Source organism: Fringilla coelebs (assembly GCF_963513975.1).
Source record: "Fringilla coelebs genome assembly, chromosome: 7".
NCBI lineage: Eukaryota > Metazoa > Chordata > Aves > Passeriformes > Fringillidae > Fringilla > Fringilla coelebs.
This window is the reverse complement of record NC_140035.1, coordinates 14,521,935-14,544,073: the sequence shown is the minus strand read 5'-3', so window position 1 is coordinate 14,544,073 and position 22,139 is coordinate 14,521,935. Positions and strand designations below refer to the sequence as shown.

General features: G+C 48.8%; 1 protein-coding gene across 1 annotated transcript in view; it reads right to left on the bottom strand.

Annotated features, from left to right (window-relative positions):
- Positions 1 to 21,571, bottom strand: part of IGFBP2 (insulin like growth factor binding protein 2) — a gene marked incomplete at its 5' end in the record, with an annotated part of 57,557 nt that extends 35,986 nt beyond the window's left edge. Inside the window, one exon of the mRNA XM_084209258.1 lies at positions 21,172 to 21,571. Coding sequence (XP_084065384.1) covers positions 21,172 to 21,571 — 400 coding nt within the window. The remainder of the gene's footprint in view (positions 1 to 21,171) is intronic.
- Between the last annotated feature and the right edge of the window lie 568 nt (positions 21,572 to 22,139).

Below are 22,139 nucleotides of genomic sequence, written 5' to 3'. Positions count from 1 at the left end.
TCAGCACAGCTCTCTACTCACTCTGGTCCTTCTTGGAAACAGAGTGCTGACCCATGGCAATGACCCCTGCAAAAAAGCCAAACCGCACGCAGTCACCTCAGGGCTGTCTCCAGTAATGGAGGGGTGGGAAACCAGCCAGCAGAGCAGATCAGAGACACAGCAATGTTCTAACCTGACGGCTGTAATCCACCTCGCTCCCAGAAATCCCAGCCCCACTGACCATTTGCCTCCAGCTAATTCAAAACCTTCCCCTGGCAGCTCAGTGGCAACACATCCTGTGACCTGCTGTAGTCCTGCTATCCCCTGCACCAGCAGCTCTGAGGAGTACATTACAGAGGAAGGGATAGCAACTCCACAGACACAGATACTCTGCTCCCATCCCTCCTCACCTAAGCAGCTGAAACCACAGTGAAGTCACTTCCAATTTACCACCTGCATTTATCAAATGCTTCACCTCCAAGGTGGAAGTCCCTCATTACAGCACACACATGAGAAAAGCAGGTAGAAGTCTGCTTCAAACCTGTACTCTCCAAGTGTAAAAATATCTCTTCCACATACTCCTCCAGTTCACCTCGGACACGCGTAAGCACTTCTGATCCAGCTGGCTCAAGAGAGGTGGTGAAAGCACACATGCACACGCATGCTCACCAGCCAGCTCATTAAATCTAATTAGACAGTCTTCCACAGGGAATTTTGAAATTCATATCCAGCAATTACTGTGTCCTCTTCTTTCCTGAACCCTCTGGATGTGTGAGCATGATTATTCACCACATAAAAAATAAAAATTAATATGAAACTTCAGAGAGTTGCCATATGTGCACATTATCAGAGGTGCGCTGTAATTTAATCAGTGTTCCTGCTTAGAGACAAATATGGTGGCAGCAACACAGCGAAAGAACACTCAAGCCTCAGCTTTGGATCCAAATGTCTCCAAGAAACTGACAATATGGAACCATAAGTTTTCCCCAGTAACTTTATAAAAAATTTGTCCTGCTGACATTCTGGTGTGTAAGGTGTGAAGCCACACATGCACAAGACCACCAGCAACCATGAAGATAACTAAGCCAAAGTGCAAAGGGACTGATCTTTGATGGACTCAAGGAAAATGTAACAGTCATTTCTATGTGTGTCCAGAATAAGTAAACTGTAGTGTAGGAATAGGAAAATTTGTAGTCCTTCTCTCCAAAACCTTGCACAGGACCAACCTCACCAGCAGCAACAGTTGCAGCCTGCTCAAGGAGCAGCTTGACTTGATGCCATAGAGCCATCAGCCTTGGGAGCCAGCACAGCCCTTCCTCCCCTGCAATGGGATCATCCCATGCAGCCACATCAATGCAAACAGACATTTCAGTGCACACAGGGGGTACAAGTGGCTGTGTGTCTGTCTGGGCATGCAAACCGGTAATTTCATGTCAGCCACTAAAGACAGAACACAGATGTGACAGCACAAAAGCCACCAAAATGCTGAGCAACAAAGAAAATGTCATAATCTTTCTCAGATATACTTTGGGTCAAATCCAGCTGCAGGCAAGGATTATAGCAAGGCTCCCACTGGCCTTCTGGGAGCTGCATATGGTCTTCATGTAGATGCACTTGCACAGGGCACAGCTAGTTCAGTGCAAGGTTGGCACTGTTCAGTGAGTTTGCAAGCTCAGCTAGGGAAGCCAAAGGGTTTGCAATTTCCATAAAGCAAGTTTTTTCACCCTTGCTCTTTCAGGTCTTAAAGACACACACAGAAAGGACAGAAAAAAAACAACAAGCAAAAATCCAAACACAACACTAACAAAAAAAAAAAAAAAAAACAATAAACCCCTCCTATCTCAAAACAGAAAAAATTATGGAATACAGTATAATGGATACAACCATCATTTATATGGATGAATGATGAATATTCACAGCATTTGCCTTTGTTTTCCTTGCTGATTAAGTATCTAACTTAACTATTGACAGAATTGCAAATCCTAAAACCTACAGGATGACAAGTATCCACCTAGGGTGAGTGCACACTGCTACCCTGACCAAGCTGCTTAGATTTCATGATTATTCTAATAGCAGAATTTTGTCATGAGAAACTAAAGTTTCAATTTTAAAAACATAAGAAGTTAACTGTGAACTGCAGCAAGCAAAGTAAGCAAATAGCTGTCAAAACAAGAAAAAAATTAAAACTACCCAAAACAACCACACCCAAAATATTTTCACCACTAAGATCCTTCAGAAAATCAAGACTCCTGCAAATTCATACAGCAAGTAAGTGACAGAAGGAAAACTGTACTAAAAACAAAAACCCAAAAAACAAACAGTTTTCCAGAAGTTTGGTGACTTTACATTAGATGACTTTTTGTTGCTCACAATCAGAAACAGCAGTGACATACTTCCAGCTTTTTTTCCATTTTGGTCTGAAAATTGGGAATTATAGTAAAGACTTTTATTAAAAGGAGAACCTGTAAAAATTGAGACATAATGCAGCTAAATGCTTAGCTGTATTACAAAACTGGCTTTGCTTCGTTAAAGTGTTGTTTCAGCAAGAAAAATAAAAGATAATAAGACATTTATTCTGGCTACTGAAAAATACAGATGTTAGTCCTAGATCATATCCTGTTACAAACAAAAGCTAAGGGAGGGGAAAAAAACTTTTAAAAAGTATTGGAGTCACAACAGCTTTTTCACAGAGACAGAGAGAAGCAACTTGAATATAAATAAGTGTCCAAAATAGGTCAGCACTCTTTTCTTGGCCACTGAAGTCTGATACTTTTCACTTGAGGTTACCCTGGCTGGTGGTGGCACACACTGCAGGGACAGAGGCTGAGGCCAGACGTGGCCCTGAGCTCGCAGTGCCCGGCACAGCCTGCAGCGAGCACTGCCCAAGCACTGCCAGGCACCACCAGTGCCCACATGCTCCCTGGCAGTACCTGCATCCCCCCAAGTGGAGTTGCTTCCAATCTGCCCTCACTCCTCTCCAGGAGTGAGGAAATGCTCTGTGTGCACAGTTTTGACCCCATCAAGCAAGAGGTGTGATAAGAGACAGGGTGTTTTCCACGGCCCCTATGGAGACCCACCAGCTCCATGCATTCAGCCCTGAGCATCCCAGGCACTGCCTGGCAGGAAGCTGCTCTCTGGGCCAGGAGAGGATTAGGCCCTGCACCACCCAGCCATGGTGTGTGGGCAAAGCCACTGGCTTCCCACCAAAGGTTACAGTCCCTTAAGCCAAGGCAGAAAGCAGTTTTAGACCCAAAAATCAGGCCATGAGGTGCAGAGCATGCACCTCAGCTGCTCTGCCAGTGCTTCCATGGGGAAGCTGGTAGGAGCATCAGGCTGCAGAAGAGCCACAGGTTCTCTCTCCCTCTTTAAGGGAAAAAAATGAACAAGTTATTCTACAGCACTGAGAGGCAAGCCTGCCAGTCCAGCCTCGGCAGCATTCCTGTCTAGCTCAGCTTGTTTACCACCAATAAAAAGCCCATTAGTTGCACAATGCGCCTGTTTAAAATAACTCAAAAAAAATAAAAAAAAATCATCACTGGCAAATTAGTAAGACATTAGGACATGCAGACACCTCAGCATGCTGTTATGGAAACCACAGAGGAGTCAGACTTCCCTCAGGAGCTTTTCCCAAGGAAGACAATTCCTAAGATTTCTCTCCCTTTGAGTGGGCCCATCTAGCTCTGAAGGGCTCAGGACCAAAATGCAGCAGTCACCCAGTCAACCGACCCAGGGTTTCCAATCAAGTGACTTCCAGAGAAAGTAAATTTACCAGCCTCAAATGCAGCTGGTTTGCACTAAGGAGAGCACAAGGTCCCCCCTCACACAGGGGCAGCCAGCAGAGAAGGCTGCAATGGCCTGAGGCATCCCCATAACTTCACACCTCCCATCAGGGTCTGATCCAGCAGCAGCAACAGCTGCTGACTCAGCACACTCTCCTCTCAGCCATCAAGAACCCTGATCTAAAAGCACTGCTCATGTAAAGGCAAAAGGAAGCATGAGGTGAATCGTAAACTGCCCTCCTTTAAGGACTGATCACATAACTGCTAAAGAAAAAATCACCAGCTCCCAGCCCAGCCCCTGATCATTCTGCGACACAAACACAAAACCTCTCCCTGCTACCTGGCACACACACCACTGCTCTCCAGCTAAGCCCACAGCAGCACAGCTCACACCTTGCAGGCAGGGCTCTCAGTGCCTCTTCTCAGAACGGCCTCCAAATTAGTGCAATTCAGGGGTCACTCCAAACTAACCCCAGGGCTCAGGCAAGGCAAAGAGTGGGGGCCTGCCTGGCTTCTCACACGCCTCCTCAAGCACCCAAAACCCAGGACACAAGGGCAAAGGTAGAGCAAGTTCAGGAAGGTACTGCCCTGTGGATTTTAGGCAGAAGAACTGAGGATTTTTACAGTACTGTCCCTCTCAGCAAACTTCTCTAGATGCTGAGCAACTCCAGGAACTGCTTTAAACTCAGGAGTAATACTGCTTTTCCTCTTGAGTCCAGCCAATATACAAGGAGGCTGCCTCAGGGGAATAGCCCAAATCCACAGCATCGCCACCAAGCTCACCATTAACTGGCTAAGGAAAATCTGAAGACTCCACTTTGCAAGGATGTAACCTGATTTCCCGTCTCTCCACAAAACAGTGGGGTGTCTGTGACTCCTCTGCAATTTCTGCCTTTCCTCCATGTCAGCACCTGTGTGAGCCAAATCATCCCTCTCCTCAGTCCCTCACGAAGAAGCTCCTTTGGGAGCATGCCAGGCAGAGATATGTGTCAGGGACACTGCATTTGTGAAGCAGGATAAGGATTCCCTTCTGCTGACAAGGGGATAAGAGGGGATTTCAAGAACAGCTGCAAATATCCAAAGTGGTGATTTAACTGTTCACAATAGAAGACTTTCTCTTCCCATGCCCACAAAAAGAGATCATGTATTCTTCAGATAATGCATTCAGTTCTCCAGATTTGTATGAATGAAAATGGGGTCACACAAGCAGGTGAATAAGCACTGAGATAAAGCCTGAGAAAAAGTATAATCTCTGGATATAAGCGACAAAAACATCCATCACCACAGAGGTTCCCCACTATCTTCATTACCTACGTGACAAATAATTCTGCTACAGAGCCCTGAGCACTAAAAATTCCCAGGGAAGACCCAAATGCCACATCAGAAACACTCCCCATCTCTAGACTAGAGGACAACAGCTCACTGACTTACATCCAGGAGAAGAGCTCCTCTCAGCTCAGGAAGGAGAAACTAACAACCAAATCCCTTCCCACCTAAAATAGAAACTCAATTGGGACTTGATGAACACAACAGAGGAGTAAGAACTACAACTAAATTAGTACCCTGTGTTTTGGCTGGGATCATAAAGATGCTCAGTGATTAACTGTGATCACCTCCATCTGGAAATGGATGGGAACCACTCCCCTCCCAGGCTCTCTGTTTCTGAAACCTGCATTATGATTTTTAAAGCTGCACTCAGGAACAGTTTTCCTACTGCCAACAAGCCCCTTCCACAATGGCTAAACCAGTAACACCAGCAAGGTTACAGTAAGAAAGAGCTTAACCTAATGAGGTTCCTACCAGATATGTTTTTTATCAAATTATAAAGGAAGGTGCTTAAAATCTGACACCACAATGGCCAGTGACCCACTCTGCTCTTCCCTACTGCATCTAATGCATCCAGAACAGTTTTGGGGGAGAGAGCAGGAGAGGTGACTCCACTCCAGCAGATCTCACTCCAGATAAGAGTACCACAATTGTCAGTGCCCTGGTGCTGCCAGGCAGCATGCCAGCACAAACAGCATGCAGGTGCTCCAGCTGCTTGGAGAGCATCACAACCACATCCTTGGGGTGGATCCAGACCCTGCCAGCCAAGCCATACTCAACCATCTCATGGCCATGGAAACTGAGCTTCAGTTTGCCCTTGTTAGGCTGGTTTGGGGTGCAGAGCCAGCACAGGGGAGGTGGGTGAGGGTGCAGTCCCCAAGAGTCTGCAATAAAGGAGATCTGTGTGGCTGTGGACTGTGAGGTCTCCTGGGAACAGCCCTTTTACTGGGCTCCAGATGCTGTGGAGTGATTGCTTATATGAAGGCGGGGGAGGCCTCTTAACTGTTTCTCATTTCCTCTTTTTTTTTTTGCTTCCCCCCCCCCCATTTCCTGGTTTTGTTCAGAAGCACAAGAGAGTCATTCATCATTTTTCTTCCAGCACAAGGAGCGCTCTCACCTCCCCCTCACCCCTAAATCCCTCCCCACCAGGAAAGGGCACGCGTTCTCCAGCCAAAAAGGCTCGCAGCAGGGAAGGCAAAGCTCCCCAGCTCCTGCAAGCAGCTCCAACACAAAGGGCCACATTCTCAGCTGGGTTCAGTGGGTGCCAGCCCCCAAAGGGGGAAGGCCAGAACTCAGCAGCAGCAGAAATGCTAAGTCAGAAAACGGATATCAGCGGAGGAGGAGAGCGATTCGCACCGGCTGGAATTATGATGCAAAGCAGAGAAGAATTACATGCTGAGATGACAGACAGCACCTCAGGTAATTGGAGAAAAAGAGCCAAGACATAAAGGTCCACATGAGTCTCAGCCCACATGCCATAATGGTCACTCAACTCACTGAAACCTGGGAAAACCTTACTTGTGGACTTGGCTCCCCCACTCTCTGGAAAGTGGATGGGCACTGGTCCAAGGGCAGTCCAGGCACTGGGTTGGCACTTTACAAGCCACCAGCCTCAGGTTTGGGATGGGCTTACAGCAAAGCCTGTTCAGTTTGCAGGAGAGAAAGGGGGTGGCTATAGATACAGACATTTAACCCATCCAGAGGATCGACAACAGCCCCAGGAAAACTTCATGGGAGGGCTCTGCTCCTAAGTCCACTTTGGTTCTCAGTCACACTGCTTCCTGATGGCTTCTCCTTGCCCTGCCTTGGAGAGAGACAGTGCCAGGATAAAAACATCTCAATACAGCTATAACAAAGAGGATCTCTCTTTGAATGCCTTTAAGAAAGAGAGCGAGTAGGTAAACCCCAAATTCTTGCACACATTTTTATAAAGGAACCGTGCATTTTCATGAAAAGAAGAATAGTGCAAACACCTGGGGTCTGTTTGGGGCTGTTTAGTTTGGCTGATGACCTGGAAAAAAAGGGAACTAAAACTGGACATACAGAAAACATTCCAGATTTTGGTTTTGTTTGGGTTTAATTGCAGCAATAACAGCAATCAAGTCAAAAAGGCTGGCTTATGGTCAAACCCAAGGCTTCTTTTTGGTCCTTTTAGAAGGAAAAGAAATGTAAGACTGTGGTCAGCTCTGGGGCCAGTTGGGTGGAGGGAGCCTGTGTGCCAGCAGCTCCACCAAGGAGGTACGTTTATGGCCCAATTTCAGCAAGAACTGGAGGAGCAATGACAACACAAGCCACCAAGAGTTTGGCCATTTGGGACTAAAGTATTCCACACCCACTGAACCAGAGATCCCACTGACTCCTGCAGTTGCTGCTCAGGAGGTTCATCAGGCCCAGAGAGATCACTGTGCTCCTCCAGGCTCTCCCCAAAACACCACCAACTGCTTTTGCCAAACTGAAATGTCAGAGTTTTGCAAAACCCATGTGTTATAGTGTGGAAGCCCAGACAGCCTGGGTTCAACTCTCAGGCATAGGAAGAGTTTGGGATGACTTTTCACACATCCTTGGATCACTGGTGGCGTGTTCTCTGGCACTGCTTTTGAGACTGTGGACGTTCATTCCCTTTTCTTTCTTTAAAGATGCTCTCAAGTGGTGAACTTCTTTAGCTGCTAGTCTCCCTAAATATCTCTGCAAGCTTGTTTTGAGGTTCCTTTGTGCTCCCAAGGAGAAATGTCAATATTGCAAAGTTGCCAGAATAAAACCTTAGTTTTACCTTTTGTTTTCTTTCAAATGGTTTGGCAGCCAAACCAAAAGGATGAGTCCCAAGCAGGAACCAACCCGTGGCCTCCATCATACTCCAAACCCAGAGAGTGTCACCTCCACAGCTCCCAGACATGCTTGTGCAGAGCTCTGCCCAACCCTCCCACCTGGCAGGAGCGCTCCTTGACGGCTCTTCTTGCTGGATCAATGAATGGCAGGTTTCAGCAGGTCTTCACTGAGCCAGACAGGCCACAATAATCCTGCTAGCACCCTGCTGAAAATATGCAAAGTAAATATGAGACCAAGAATTGGGAGAGAAGATGAGGCTGGCAGAAACGCAGCAAGAACACATGAGGAAGAAAGAAAGAAAGCACAGCACCTCATAGCAGGAAAATAATAAACTCGCTGACCAAAACAAATGCAATGGGAAAAAACTACAGAGTTCTAGAGAAAGAAAAAAAAAAAGCAGCAAAGGAAAAAGGCAAGAGAGACTGGGATGAGCATGCTGGCCTGAATGCAGATGGTCAGCATGGGTATAATGATGCATATTTTCTTCTTGGCACTAAGGGGATCCCAGAGGGCCCACAAAAGACTTTTGCAAGTCAAAGGACCAAGCTCTTGACTACTCCCAGGTGGAGTGGCTGCTGAGTCATTCCTTACCCATCAGGCTCTCATCCCACAAAAGTCCAGACTTCTCCTATTGCAAAGAATATTAAAAGATTTTTTTTTAAATCCCAGGGAATTTTGCACTGGAGCCTTTTCCGTGTTTTCCCCTCCCTGGCATCTTCAAACTAGGCAACACGTGGCACCATCATCATTTCTGTAGTGCTCATCACTGGAGCAACTAGCAAGCTGGTCAGTCTAAGGAACTTACTCCCTCCTAAGGTACATTACTGAATCTTCCAGGACCAAAGGATAAGCATGCCCAAGAACAACACACTCAGCTGTACCTGCCTCAGTTTCCTTAACTCCCAGGTGGAGCTCTCACTGTGTAGCAGAGGCCAAATAGCCAGTCTGTGCCTGGGGGCTGCAGAACCACAGTCCAGGAGGAATGAGATTAATTACATGAATAACAAAAAGCCGGATGCCAGCCACCAGCCCCCACCCCACACAGCTCAGCAGGATGCAGAAGGGAAGCAAGCAGCTCAAAATCCAGAAGAGCTCCCAAATGAGGCCAGTCTTATCCTATTCCAGCTACAGACCTGCATCTTGGCCTTCACAAGGGCCAAGAAAAGCCCTGCACATTTTCTTTAGAAAGGAGCACAACAGTGAAAAGCCCCCAGTAGGAGAGTTTTCCTTTCAGTCTGACCTGGACCGTCCTGTGCATCCGCCACGAGGGCACAGCCACCGGGAGCCAGCTCGCCCGCTCAGAGAGGAGAAAAGGGAAGTTAATTTTTGCAGCCAAAAGAAAATAGGGAATTCTTTTCAGAGGGCAGGAATGTAACCGTGACATTTAGTCACTTGCTATTTCTGCTTCCCGGCTATGTCTCTCCACAGGAAAGCCCCTGGACAGAAGCACCCTCCAGGCAGCATTGCAACATGTGTGTCCTCAAACTCTGGTGTCTAATCCCACTTCTGTGGTCCCTGCTTCAGGTCCTTGGGAAACGGGCAGTTTTGGGGAGATTCAGTCTCCCTCACCCTGTGCCTTGGCTGGCTTAAACAGACGCATGTGTCTGTATGGGAAAAGGGCAAACCTGCAATTCTGGCCCAGGGTCTGACCCCAGCAGAGAACAGCACAGCTCCACTCTCTCCAGGACATGTCAGCCAGGACAGGATGGCAGCACTGCCCTGCACTGGCCCCTTGCTGGGCTCAGATCAGAGGGGAACCAACACCACCTCTCCAGCTCTGAAATGCAGCCATTGACTCTGTCACAATGGGGAAATCACATTTGCTCCGAGTTGAGATGTGGTGATGGGGGAACCTATCTAATGGCTTTGCAGCACACCCAGCCTAACCACCACAGGAGCAGTCTGATCTGCGCTGTCCTAGTCGCTGCCAAGCTCTGGCTACGCGCCCTCCAGGCATAGTGCATGCTTCCACAGCTGGAGAGAGGAGAGCATCCCAGCTGGGGTTACTCCAGTACAGGGCAGGCTGCACACCTTGCACAAGGTACTGGTGTCAGGCAGTCAGCCCAGCTCAGGTCACGATTTCAGGGATTTCCAAAGCTCAGCCCAGTGTGCCGGCTGCTCACAGAGATACCTTTGTTATTGTCTGACTGCTCTAATTCCAGCCTTGCATTGAAGGCTCTTTCTGCCTCACAACCTGAAATCCAATTCATCCACAGCTATTTCTCGGGCAAAACTTTGGTAACTTCCCTCATCTGATGGGAGTCCACTGCTTCAGCAGCTGAGTTGCAAAATCTTAATGCAGGCTGCACACCGGTTGTCAGGATGTGGTTTGCATGGCAGTGTAAACATGGTCTGTAAACATTCCCAAAGGAGCATTCACACACTCAATACTGAGCTTGATATCCATCTTAAACATGATGATGATGGAAGACAAGCAAGATGCATAATTTAACTGCCAAAAATGCCATTTCATCACAGGATGCCATGGAGGGAATGTGCATTCAGTTGTCTATCCACACACAGGCAGGGAAAAGCAAAAGAGAAGAACTGGAAAAAAAAATGCACAGCAAAACACACACCCAGTTAAATATTTATGGGGGCCACTGCATTTCAATTACAAGCAGTTTTTTAGGTCAGCTGAGACATTTTAGTTCTGCTAGGGCAGATCAGCTCCAGGGGACAGGATACTGCTGACAACCACAAGCCAGAGGCTCAACCCTCTTAGCACACCCCGTAGCTAAGGATAAAAACAGATCTGGGCAGGGCTGTTCTTCCACTGGGCACAGCCCAAGTGATGAGACCTCCCTTCTTGCCACAGCCGAAGCCTCAAGACACAGGACTGATGTACACAGACATCACTGTGGGCTTGTCCGCCTCCCCCAGCACTTGAAATCTCACTGCTGGAAGTCAGGGCAGCTCACCAAATAATGAAGACACCTCTGTGAGCAGCCAGCAGACCAGGCTGTGCCTTGAAAATCCCTGAAATCGTGGGCTGAGCAGTATCAGCAGCATGATGGGTTTCTATAGCACATTTCCCACCTCTCAAGGCTCACCCCATACTCTTTTCTTAAGTTCCAAATTTGTGCATTGCTGGCTGTCACCCAAGGCCAGATTATGAATGTGACAGACATTCGGCCAGGTTCACCTACTGCCCTGTCATATCTGCACTGCTCAAGAACCTTCTGTACAGTCTGAATTGGCAAAGGTCAGTTTCAGCATGTGCAGGACCAGCCTAATGGCCAGGAGTAAGGTAACAAATCCTTGAAACCAGCGGGATAAGCAGAATAAACAGAAAAATGAAGGAAAGAAGCGAAAGCGACTGAAATCCACAACAAACATTACTAGAACAGAAGCTTTCCACTCATCTGAGATTAGAAGAAACTGTCTGCATTTTTTACTCTTTGTACAGGGCACATTTTGCTAATGCTGGAAATTCTGCGTTTCAGGCTTGTTAGCTCATTTGGCCATAGTACAGCATGAGGGTCACAATTCTCAAAAGGACTGAGCAGAAACCATACCACTCTGTGCTGTGGGACCCACAAGAACTTTACCCCTCACTGGTCAGCCTTCTCATGTTGAACTCACTTCATCCAAAAGAAACAAGTCAAGCATGGGTCACAAAGGTGGGACTGAGCAGAAAGGAGGGGTCAGATTCAAAATGAGTCTGTCCAACCACATTATGTGAAGCAATGTTCATAAAGCAAACACTGGAATGACCAGCAAGCAGTACACCTGCCCTTACCAGCAGGGCAAATCTCAAGACAACATCAGCACTTCTAAAAAGGGATTAAAATAAAAGCACACTGAGTCCACGCACAACATTTGTTTAAAAGCCATGTGAGAGGTGGTAAATTTCTGCAGGCTGACCCCCCACAAACGTAAACAAGGAAAAATTATTGGCTCTGGGCTCCCAAAATATTTACTCAGTCTAACATTACTCTGACTACACTCAATCAAACATTTCCAAAGTCCCATGCCACCACAACTCAAGTGCAGAGCACCCTTTCACAAGGGTATTTCCAAGCACTTCACTACCATAAAAGCCAACAGTGTCCTTGCAAGGTAGGAAACCCATTCTAATGGGGAGAGGAGGCTGAAGTGCACAGCCTTCACTATGCAACATCCAAGGGTCAGATCTGAACACTGCATCAAACTGAAATTGTGGGAGTAATTACGAAGCCTAGATGAGCAGCCTAAAATGAGCAGGGAATAAGAGGATGAGAGAAGACTGAGTCGTGGAGCAGGCAGGGGCGTTTAAGCGGCTGCAATTGATCTAAAATTAGGGTTTAGATCTCATCTGGCCAAAAGCCACAGTTTGGGAAGCACATCTGGTGGAGGATGTCAGTATACTCTGTGTGTTTCCTCACAAAGGCTTGGAATACCAGTTCTTATTTTTAGTACTATTTCCATTTCTTCATGTAATGAGTTCAGTGTTTCAGGCAGCCCTGGAGGAGCAGGAAGGACAAGTCCTGTAATAAAACTAATTAATTCATGTGGAATTTCTAGCCACTATTGTGAAAGTGGACTAATTCCTCACTTCTGAAAAGCTGCCCAAGTGGCCATTAATCTGGCTGTGGTCACAAGCAGGATTCCTGTGGCCTCCTGCAACACCCAACCAGCCCCCAGGACAGAGCCTGCAGAAACCAAAGTGGATGTTGTGATTTCCTCACACCAACTCCCACAGCCCGAGTTTTACTAGACAAGGCGGTTGCTTCAGAGGGCTCCATGCCAAATTCCTCCCCATGCCCACAGACCAACCATGCCTCACTTATGTACAGAGAGATCTAGACCTTCCTAAACCTCCAAAGTCAGCCCAAAACAGGCATTTTGGCTTTATTCAAAGCTCGGTAGACCAGTTGCTTTCCACTTGCCCAGTCTTGGCCATGCTCTCAGCAACAGGTGCCCTGAAAGGAACAGGGCACCAAGTTTGTCCTGAAGACATCTGAAGTTGTGTTCCCACCACCCAGCTGGGTGTGTGAGGAAGTTGAGCTTTACAGGTCCCATCTGCAGGCAGTGGGAAGCTGGGCTCCTCTGCAGAAAAAGAATCCAATCAACCAAAATCCCTGGATGATGCATAAGAATTAATGGAATCTGAAAGCTTGGGGTGACAGGGTCTGTGGGGTCTAGCAAGGAAAAAAAGGAGACAATACATTGATTTTAGTTACTAAAATCAACAACAACAAAGTAACTCAAAATTGCCACAGTGAGCTGACCTGTAAGAAGGCACCCTTTTGCTCTAGTCTCACTTTTTTCTCACAGTTCCAGAGTGCTCTTTAATTTCAGTGATGGATTGGTGGGTTAGCCTCTAATTAGTACCTGTACTGCTGACCCAGCATCCTGTCCCAGGAATGGCAATATTCCCTAAACACCACTAGAAAACCAGATCTTCTGCTCCAAATGATCTCTGTAATAGTCTGCAACAACCTGGATCTCTGCCTAAACAAAATCCTACCCAAACCACCCCTGCAGAAGCCATAGAAGCAGTCCTGTTCATTATAGCCAAAAGGAGAGGAACCCTACCAGTCAACAACAACTCACCGGTCACCTCAGACTGAGCAGCACGCGCTCTTGAAGAAATGGATGTCAGATGCTCACCCTTTTCTAGTTAGAAAACAGCAAGGAGAAAACAAGGGAAGGAAAGCTTCAATCTCCTCACCAAGCCAAGAGAAATTCATCAGCTTGGACTAAGCCTTCTACAATGAGCCAGGAGAGCTGAGACCAGACTTCTGGCTGAAGTCTGACCAGCAACATCATACCAGAAATCTTGCTGTAGTCTGGAGCAAAAACACTGGGCAAAGCTTTATGAATTTGCATTATATTACAGAACATGTAATCCCACACATGTTGTTATGCAAGTGAGTGCAGTGCACTGTGTGTCAATGTTGTAGACACCCTGCATCACAAGGACAAGCTGCAAGGAGGCACAAAGACCTCTCTAAAACTGCCTCCAGCCAGTAAGGTGTTGAAAATATTATAAATTTCAAGGGCAGAGCATTAGAAATACCCTCATCCCACCTGAGCTGTTTATCTTCAGAAAACAGAAAAAGCAGGGATTTCAACACAGTCCAATTCCCACCAGTGCTTTGTGTCACTCTCAATTACAGTCCAGAATGAAATACCAAGAAATCATTCCTTGCAGCCGGCAGAATTAATGGGATCTTTGACTACAGAGAGCACCAGGCAGTGAACTTGTTCCCTCACCAGCCAAGAGGCACAGTGCAGCTTTCTTCAGAATAAAAGCTGCAATGTCAGAGGACAGTTCAAGGCTTATAAAAGTGACCTGATGTCTCCCAGTATTTCAGTCCATAACAAGGGCATATAATTCCTGATCCTTTCCTTTCTTAAACAATTTATTTCTACCATAAGCTGATGCAACAAGAGACTTCATCTTTCCACTGGTATCTCACTAAATGACATGTCTGGCAAAACACCAAGCAGAAATCAATCAATAATATAAGTACAAAGAGCAGTCAAATGCTGGGCTGCAGCAAAGCTCTGGTAACTATTCACTAACCCTTTTCTCCTCAGCCTCTGCCTAGGATAGCCATCACATCACGTGTTATTGTAATTAGGTGTCAATTCAACATTTAATGAGGTCACGCTTGGCCAGTTTGTGAATGAGAAACACCTTCTGACTGCTAAAAGTAGGCAGAGATGTTTCAGTCAGACTTGGTCTATTGAAGGTAATTTGTCTTTGTAGAAAGAATAATAAGACTAGATTTGAAATCTGATAAATTGGCAGAAAACTCATCCTTCCAGAAAAGTGAAGATTCAATTGGGTAAATTTCTTACCATGGCTCTGCGAGTCCAGACAAAGACCAAGACCTGTATGACAGAGCATGAAAATGTGCATGGGGAATAAAGTGGCACACGGCTGCCACGACATCAGCTCAGCAGTATGATCTGCACAATATGTTAGAACCACTAGCAAGGATTTTTCCTTTTCTCCCAAGTCCACAGCAACACCATGCATCATGGTCAGCCTCCCAGTCCCACAGCACACTCAGCACCCATGAGGCACCCCGTTGTTGCACACATGTAGTACAGCTCCCTCCCCGGGGAAGACACCTCAGGACAAACCTGCCCCTTCTGGCAGGCGCAAGCAGTCAGAGAGGACAAGTTGGAAAGCCAAGCATGATGTGTTCAGTATGTGCTGCTAGAGGACACCGTCACAGGGACACTGATTCTGGCAGCACCTCCCCAGGAGAGAGCTGGGATGAAGATGGGTGGAAGCCAAAGTGGAAGTGCAAGCAATTGCAATGGATTTGTATCTCTCTAGTACAGAAAGGGTCTGCTAAGCAGACACTTGATCACAGTTACATATCTCACCCCAATTTAAGGAAAGAAAACAGGAATTCTTATGCCTGTAAAAACTCAGTACACCACCAAGCTCAGCCCTCCTCCCGTAACAGAAATACTTTATACAGCACCTTTACATTCTACCTTGGCCTTCCTCTTACTCTGTCTGCTTAGAGCAAAAGATCCTCCCTGAAGGAGTCCAAGCAGGAAAGGCAGATGTCACCATGTTCAGAAAGCTTCGAATTGTCCAATCCAAATAGAAATGCAAAATATCCACCAAGGAAACTACTGTTTCTCCTAGCTCCATAGCTCAGAACATATGACCAGGAAAAGCAGGTACAGGAATGCTGCTGGTGGCTGCTGGGATGAAACCCTGCCTTCACAAATCCAGCTGTGTTTGTGGATAACGGCAACAGCTGCCCATTGGGCAGATAAATTAGACCCAGATGACACTGCAGCCAGGTCTAGTACAGAGCCATACACAAAGACACCTCTCACATTCCAGTTTTCACTGTTTTGCCTCCTGAATTGTTTATCTCAGCTCAATTCCTGGATGTGGATAAAACAAACGACATGGACTTTCTCACAGACGAGGCTTCTTGCTGTTCCCTTGACAAATACCATACTCAGTGAGTATAAGCCTGAAATCCAGAGGAAAGGAAACAACTGCAAAGGGCAAGAAGGAAACAGATCATTTGCCAAGGGACAGCATGAAAACACATTTCTGCTTTGGGTCAGAGCCTTGAAATCTTCCCAGGCTTCCCTCTCCCTCCAAACCACCATTTTCACACCCGCAGCACTCTCACCACGGCAGACTCCAGTGGGACTGTGGAAGGGGGTGGCATTATTTTCAATAAGCTGCTTCACAAAGGTGTTATTTATTGTCTTAATACTTAAAAGATGACCAGGTTAGCTCTTGACCAGACACAGCTCCCACAGAAGAGCATGAAGACCTGATCCACCTACTGGCAAAGCCCCAGAGGCAATGAGGACAGATGAACTGTGTGGTTTTCTCATCCACCTATAATCCCTACAGCTGTTACTAATTGCATTTCACTTTAATAATTTCTTCCAAGGCGAGGAGCTGTGCAGATGTTCAGCTTACCCTGGGCAGAGCCGCTGTAGTGGCTGTGGATACATTAACACACTCCTGTGGCTCTGGGTCTGGTACTCAGCTTCCCTGGCATGTGGTAATGCCCAAGCTTGCACAAGCCAGGCTGAAAGCCCGATTGCTGCACTGGTAACCAACCTTCCTCTTGCTCATGTGCTTCCAGCACAGGATGAGGGGGACACTCACAGCCTGGCTCTCCTCTGCTCCTCACCCATGTTTTAGCAATGCAGTACTTTTAGGACATCCACTGCTGCACTGGACCCACCAACTTGACTGACAGGGTCAGAAGTTGTGGGGGTGGAAGACAGATACACACATGCACATGCAGATCATGACGGATGCTTCATTTCCTTATAAAAGCAAGAGAAAAGCAGAAGTCTTCCTGGCAATTCAGTAGAAATGAAAAATGCATTCATAGCATTACTGGCATGGTTTTCAAGTTGCTGTTAAAATTCCAGTTACATTATGCTACCTCCAACCTCAGAGTCTTCTGTGTTTTCAAGCAATACATTAAACTGTCTTTTAGCAGCTGCCTGCCAAGGGGAAATGAAGGTTTTGACATCTGACCTGTAAGGAAGGATGTGTGGCATTTGGAGCTACCCAAATAAGGATTTTAGCTGGATGCTAAAACAAGCTGTGTTTTTAACAGTTAACTATTTTGACACTGTTTTTGTGTCATGGGAGTTCAAAGTGGAGACCTTGGTCAGGTGAGCAAGGCAACTCCAGCCCTTTAAGTTCAAGTTTGCTTGCAGCCACATTATTTTCACAGCTCTCTTTCCCTTTGGAAAGGTTACTCTGCACTGGCATGGACTGAAAAAACATATTAGTTTTAATAAGTAAGTGAGATTCCAAAGCAGGACTCATTAGCTAGCAGCGGGTTCTGAGACAGATCCCACTAAATTAGTACAAGTATCCCAACAACAAAGTAATACTACAAACACAATTAAACTGAATTGGCAAAGGGGAAAAAAATTTCTCTCAACTGGTCAGCTTTGAACAGTGGCTCAAGAAACATTTTTTCAGAGTGGACTAAGTTTTATTCCTAGGTTCTTGTTTCCATTAGGAGAAAATACGTTCTTCAACTATTCTCATAGCTTGGGCAAGACAATCTAGGGCATTAATTGACATCATTGAGATCTGCCCTGCTCCACCTCTTAGCATAAGTTCCCACCTGGAAACAGCGCTTTGCATCCTGCTGGGCACCCTGCTGCACCTTGAGCCAGTTTGGGTCATTGATCTGACACTTGTTTTCTAGGGCTAGCTTGCAGCAGGACTATTTCCTGAACCACCCTGCTCTGACATAAGGTAAGAGCTGAACCAGCAAAAGGACATGGGAGCTGAGAGCTGGACAACACCACAAAAGCCCCTGATTCCACTTCATCTTGGCTAAAACAGAAGGCAGGATCCCCAGCCTCTGGCTGCGATTGGAGGGTTTGAAAGACCCCAGTGCTACCTAAAATGCTCTCAAATCATACTGTGTCTACAAGACCTATATGGCCACCTTAGGCCTGTTCTGAACAGAAGGTGGCTGCAGGGACTAAGATATTTCCTGCTGGGACACAGACTAACACAATGAAAAGACAGTCCTCACTCTGCTCCCTGTGTCCTGGAGGACCTTGAGCACATCATTTACTCCATCTACAAAACACTGTGATAATCTTGCTGAGGTGCTGAGAGAATAAACACACTCAAGACCAGCTCTGCGCACACAGTAACAACCCTGTCCCCAGGTCAGGCGGTTCCAGTCAAAAGTACAGGAATTTGTTACACCATGACCTGAAACAAACTGCAGTGGAACGTGGTCCAGAGGCACCAAAACTACCTAAAAGGCCCTGATCCCTGTAGATGCTGAGTCTCCACCTCACTCCCACCACTGATGGGGGTTGATGCACTCGCCTCCCCGAGGACGGGAAAAGTTCTCAGACTGATTTCCACAGAGTGCTGCTATTTTGTTCCAACATTCCCAACATCTCCAAAATACCCAAAGCCTCTTGTGCAATGAGCAACATCCCTTGCTCCTTAGCTACATGGTGGTTTATGTTACTTTCCGCCTACAACCATTTCAGGATTGGCTTTACAGACCTTAGTGGAAGACTAAACAATGCTGGAGCCATAGCAGGAGAAATTGCAGAGTTTTATTCCTTGTTTCATTTCGGCAATCCTTCTGCCTCTCATCAGGGACAAAAAAACTTGCCAACCTCTTAATTTAGGAATAGCACGAGCTCTGCATTCCAGTCCTGAATCAGCCAAAGGAGCCTTTTCAAGCTGGAAAGGGGAAAAAGGGTAAATACCTTTGAGCACATTTAAAAAGGAAAAAAAAAAAGCACCACAAAACCAACCACACCAAAAAACCCTCAACACCTGCTTTTTGCAGGCAAAAACTTGCTCTTGGGGCACTCTTGAAACTGGCTTAACATCAGCATTTGAAAGCAAATTCCAGTCCCTGCTCTTTTGGGTGCCAGAGTGCTTTCCTTGTCACTGCTTAAAACTAAAAGCAAACTCAGCTCCCTCATATATGTGTAGCAAGCAAGCGCAGATGGGATCACAGATAACAGTCTAAAGGGAAGAGTATCAAGTGAAGCCAGCAGATTCGGATCTTGTTTTTGTTGTAGGTTTGGTTGGGATTTTTTTTCCTAATGGCTACAATAACCTGTTAAAAATTTTGTAATCTGAAGAGCGCAAACCCTTTTCTGGATGTCCAAGCTCCTCTGCCAAGACATGCTCAACTGTGAATATTCCAGCTGCATGTTTCACATCACGCTGGTTAAAGATGTGCCAGTATTTTTATTATTCACCCCCTATGGATATTACAGAACACCACATACATTATAGGGTTCTTACAGAGTGCTATTTATGTGTGTGTGTGTATTATCCACAGAGATACAATCAAATAAATCACACCCATTGTAAAGGAATAAAGATATTCCAATCAAGCAAAATGCTGAGTTAAGTTAACATAATTCTGAATTGAAGTCTGTAAAAGAAAAAAAAGAAGCACTAACTCAGAAAATCACCTCTCAGCCCATCACTGCAATGCCCTCCACCCACCCCAGCTTTTTGTAAAAGCGTAAGCCTGGAAGTCAGTGCCAAATTCCTTAAATCTGAATGCCCTTGGCTTCTTCTGGAGAGTCTAAAATTCATTCTCTTGATGCTTATATTCTGTAGTCAAGGAAGATTTTGCATCAACATTGTTCTCCAGAGTCCTGGCTTGCCCAGTCTTTCACAGCTGGGCAAGGGAGAAAGGACAGGAGAGGGGACAGGAGTGAGGACAGCAGCAGTCACAGCCTGGCTGTGCAAAGCAGCAGTTTGGAACATGCAAAGTTCTCCGTGCTGCTCTTTTTCCTTTACTCCACTCTCTCCATCTCTCCTCCTCGAGCGGAGCAGCGTGCACAGGTACCCTGAGGAGCATGCACAGGTACCTGGCTGCATTCCCATCCTCACAGAGAGGGAAGCCAAGAGGTACAGCCTGGTTCAGAGCACTCTTAAATCAAGCCTCAAGAGGGAAGGGAGGGAATTCAAAGTCGTGCTGCTGAACTAGTTATGCAAACAGGGTCAAGAACCCAAGTCACAGCCAGGGGAGCAAAACCAGCAAGGTGGCAGAAGTCAAGGAGGGGTGATTACCCTCCTTTTGGAGGAGAAAGGAGAAAGTGCAAGTGTCTATTTCCAGAGCTGATTTGTCAATTCTCAACATCCCACGGAAAGGGAAAGAGCTTGCAGTCGATCCCACGGGAGAGGAGGCATTAATAAAACCCAGCACTGCTATACCGGCAACCCGAAGAGCGCTCCCTCCCACGGCAAGCACAGCAACAGGTCAGGAGCCTGTTGCTGTCCCTGTCCCCGGGCTGTGCTCCCGGGAGGCATTCCTCTTGTCCCTGCACCCAGTTCCTGGAGCGGGGGGCCCTGAGGGGGCCAGGACCCCCAGGGGAGCTGGCAGAGGTCACCTCATCTCCAAGGGGGACCCTGCTGCAAGGGCGGCCGTAGGGAACAGGTTCCTCCCATAGCAGGGCCCCTGCAGTCCCCTCAGCTTCCCCCTTCCCACCAGGCAGCACATGGTCCTCCCACACCACCTCTCTCCTTATCTTTGGGGCATCCATCACCCTTCAGGGTGGTTTTACTCCTCCACCAAACACAAACCTGAACGTTCACTTCTCTCTGCTCCCCAAAGGACCCTCCCCATCCCTCAGCTGCATCTCCCCAAAGTTCACCCTTATCTGCTCCCATGATGGGTTTTTTCCCCCTAAAAGACCCCAACGTCCAGCCTAACCCCCGGGAGCATTTCTTGCATTCCCCCGTTCCCCCCCACCTCGTCACATTCCACCCCTGGGGTTCTTGCCCCATACCAAGGAAACCTCTCTAACCCCCGAAGTAAACTGCACCCACAAACACCCCATTATGCCCACCTCAGGGATGCTCTCATGCTTTGTCCCCCCTTCCCTCTTTGTGCTTCCCTGGACTTACCCTCGCTTGCTTCTCTCCCGCAGGGATCCCTCATGTCTGCCCTCCAGCGGGGTCGCTCTGCCCCGGTAGGACCCCCTTGATCCCCCTTTAGGATTCCCCTTGTCCCCTAGACGTTACGGCACCACGGTGCTGCCCCGGCGCTGCCCCGGCACACGTTCCCGAATACGCGGTGTCCAGCGCCCACCTGTCCCCAGTGCCCGGTACGCGGTGAGCGATGCACGGTGCACTGTCCCCAGTGCCCGAAGCCGGGACGGCGGTGCCCAGTCCCAGGTCCCCGGCGCGCAGTGCCCGGTCCCTGGCGCGCCGCGCAGAGCGCTCGGAGCCCCGTCCCCGGTGCGCGGCTCTCGGCGCGCCGTGCCAGACCCGCGGAGGCCGGGGCCGGGCGCTGCTCACCTGCGGGGCGCTCGGCGCTGGCGCCGTACTCGGCCGTGTCGCGGCGGCGGGCGCAGGTGCCCTGTCCCTGCACCAGGGCTTGCAGGGGCAGCTCGGCGCCGGGGTCGGGATAGCAGCGCAAGCCGGCGGCGCAGCGCGGCGTGTACACACCGCACGCCTCGGCCTCCAGGCGGGCGCACACCGGGCAGCAGCCGCAGCCCGGCTCCCGCACCAGCTCGGGGCAGGGCGGGCGAGCGGCCGGGGGGCAGGCGGCCAGGCGCTCCGCCGTGCAGGGCGGGCAGCGGAACAGCACCTCGGGCAGCGCCGGCCCCGCCAGCGCCAGCGCCGCCGCCGCCGCCGCCAGCAGCAGCCGCGGCCAGGCGGCCCGCGCCGCGCCGCGCCCGACCCCGCCGAGCGCCATGGCGGGACTGACGGGCGGCGGGGCCGGCAGGTGGACGCGCCGCTCGGCCCCCCGGCGGGGCGGCGCAGGGCGGAGAGGAGAGGAGCGGAGCGGAACCAGGCGGCGTGGCACGGCACGGCCCGGCGAGGCACAGCACGGCCCGGCGAGGCACAGCACGGTACGGCACGGCACGGCTCGGCTCGGCTCGGCTCGGCTCGGCTCGACTCGGCGCGGTGTCGGGCTGAGCGGAGCTGAGCGGAGCTGAGTGGAGCTGAGCGGGGCCGGGCGCGCCGCGCCGCCGCTGGGTCCTAGAGCCGCCCCCGCGCCCGCCCCCGTTCCCCTGCGGGGGTCGGGGCTGTCCCTCCCGGTGGGGAGCGGCGATCAGCCCCAGAATGGGCTGGGGCCAGTCGCACACAGGATGGGGGATGACCCGGAGAGGAACTGGGGAGTCTGACCGACACGGGGCGAGGGCCTACTGTAGTGGGAGACGCTCTCGCTCTGGGGATGGGGGTCTGCCCGCTGAATACGGCGGGGCTAAACACGAAGGGAGTCAAGATCCGCCTCACAGAGACACCTTGAACAGGGAGGG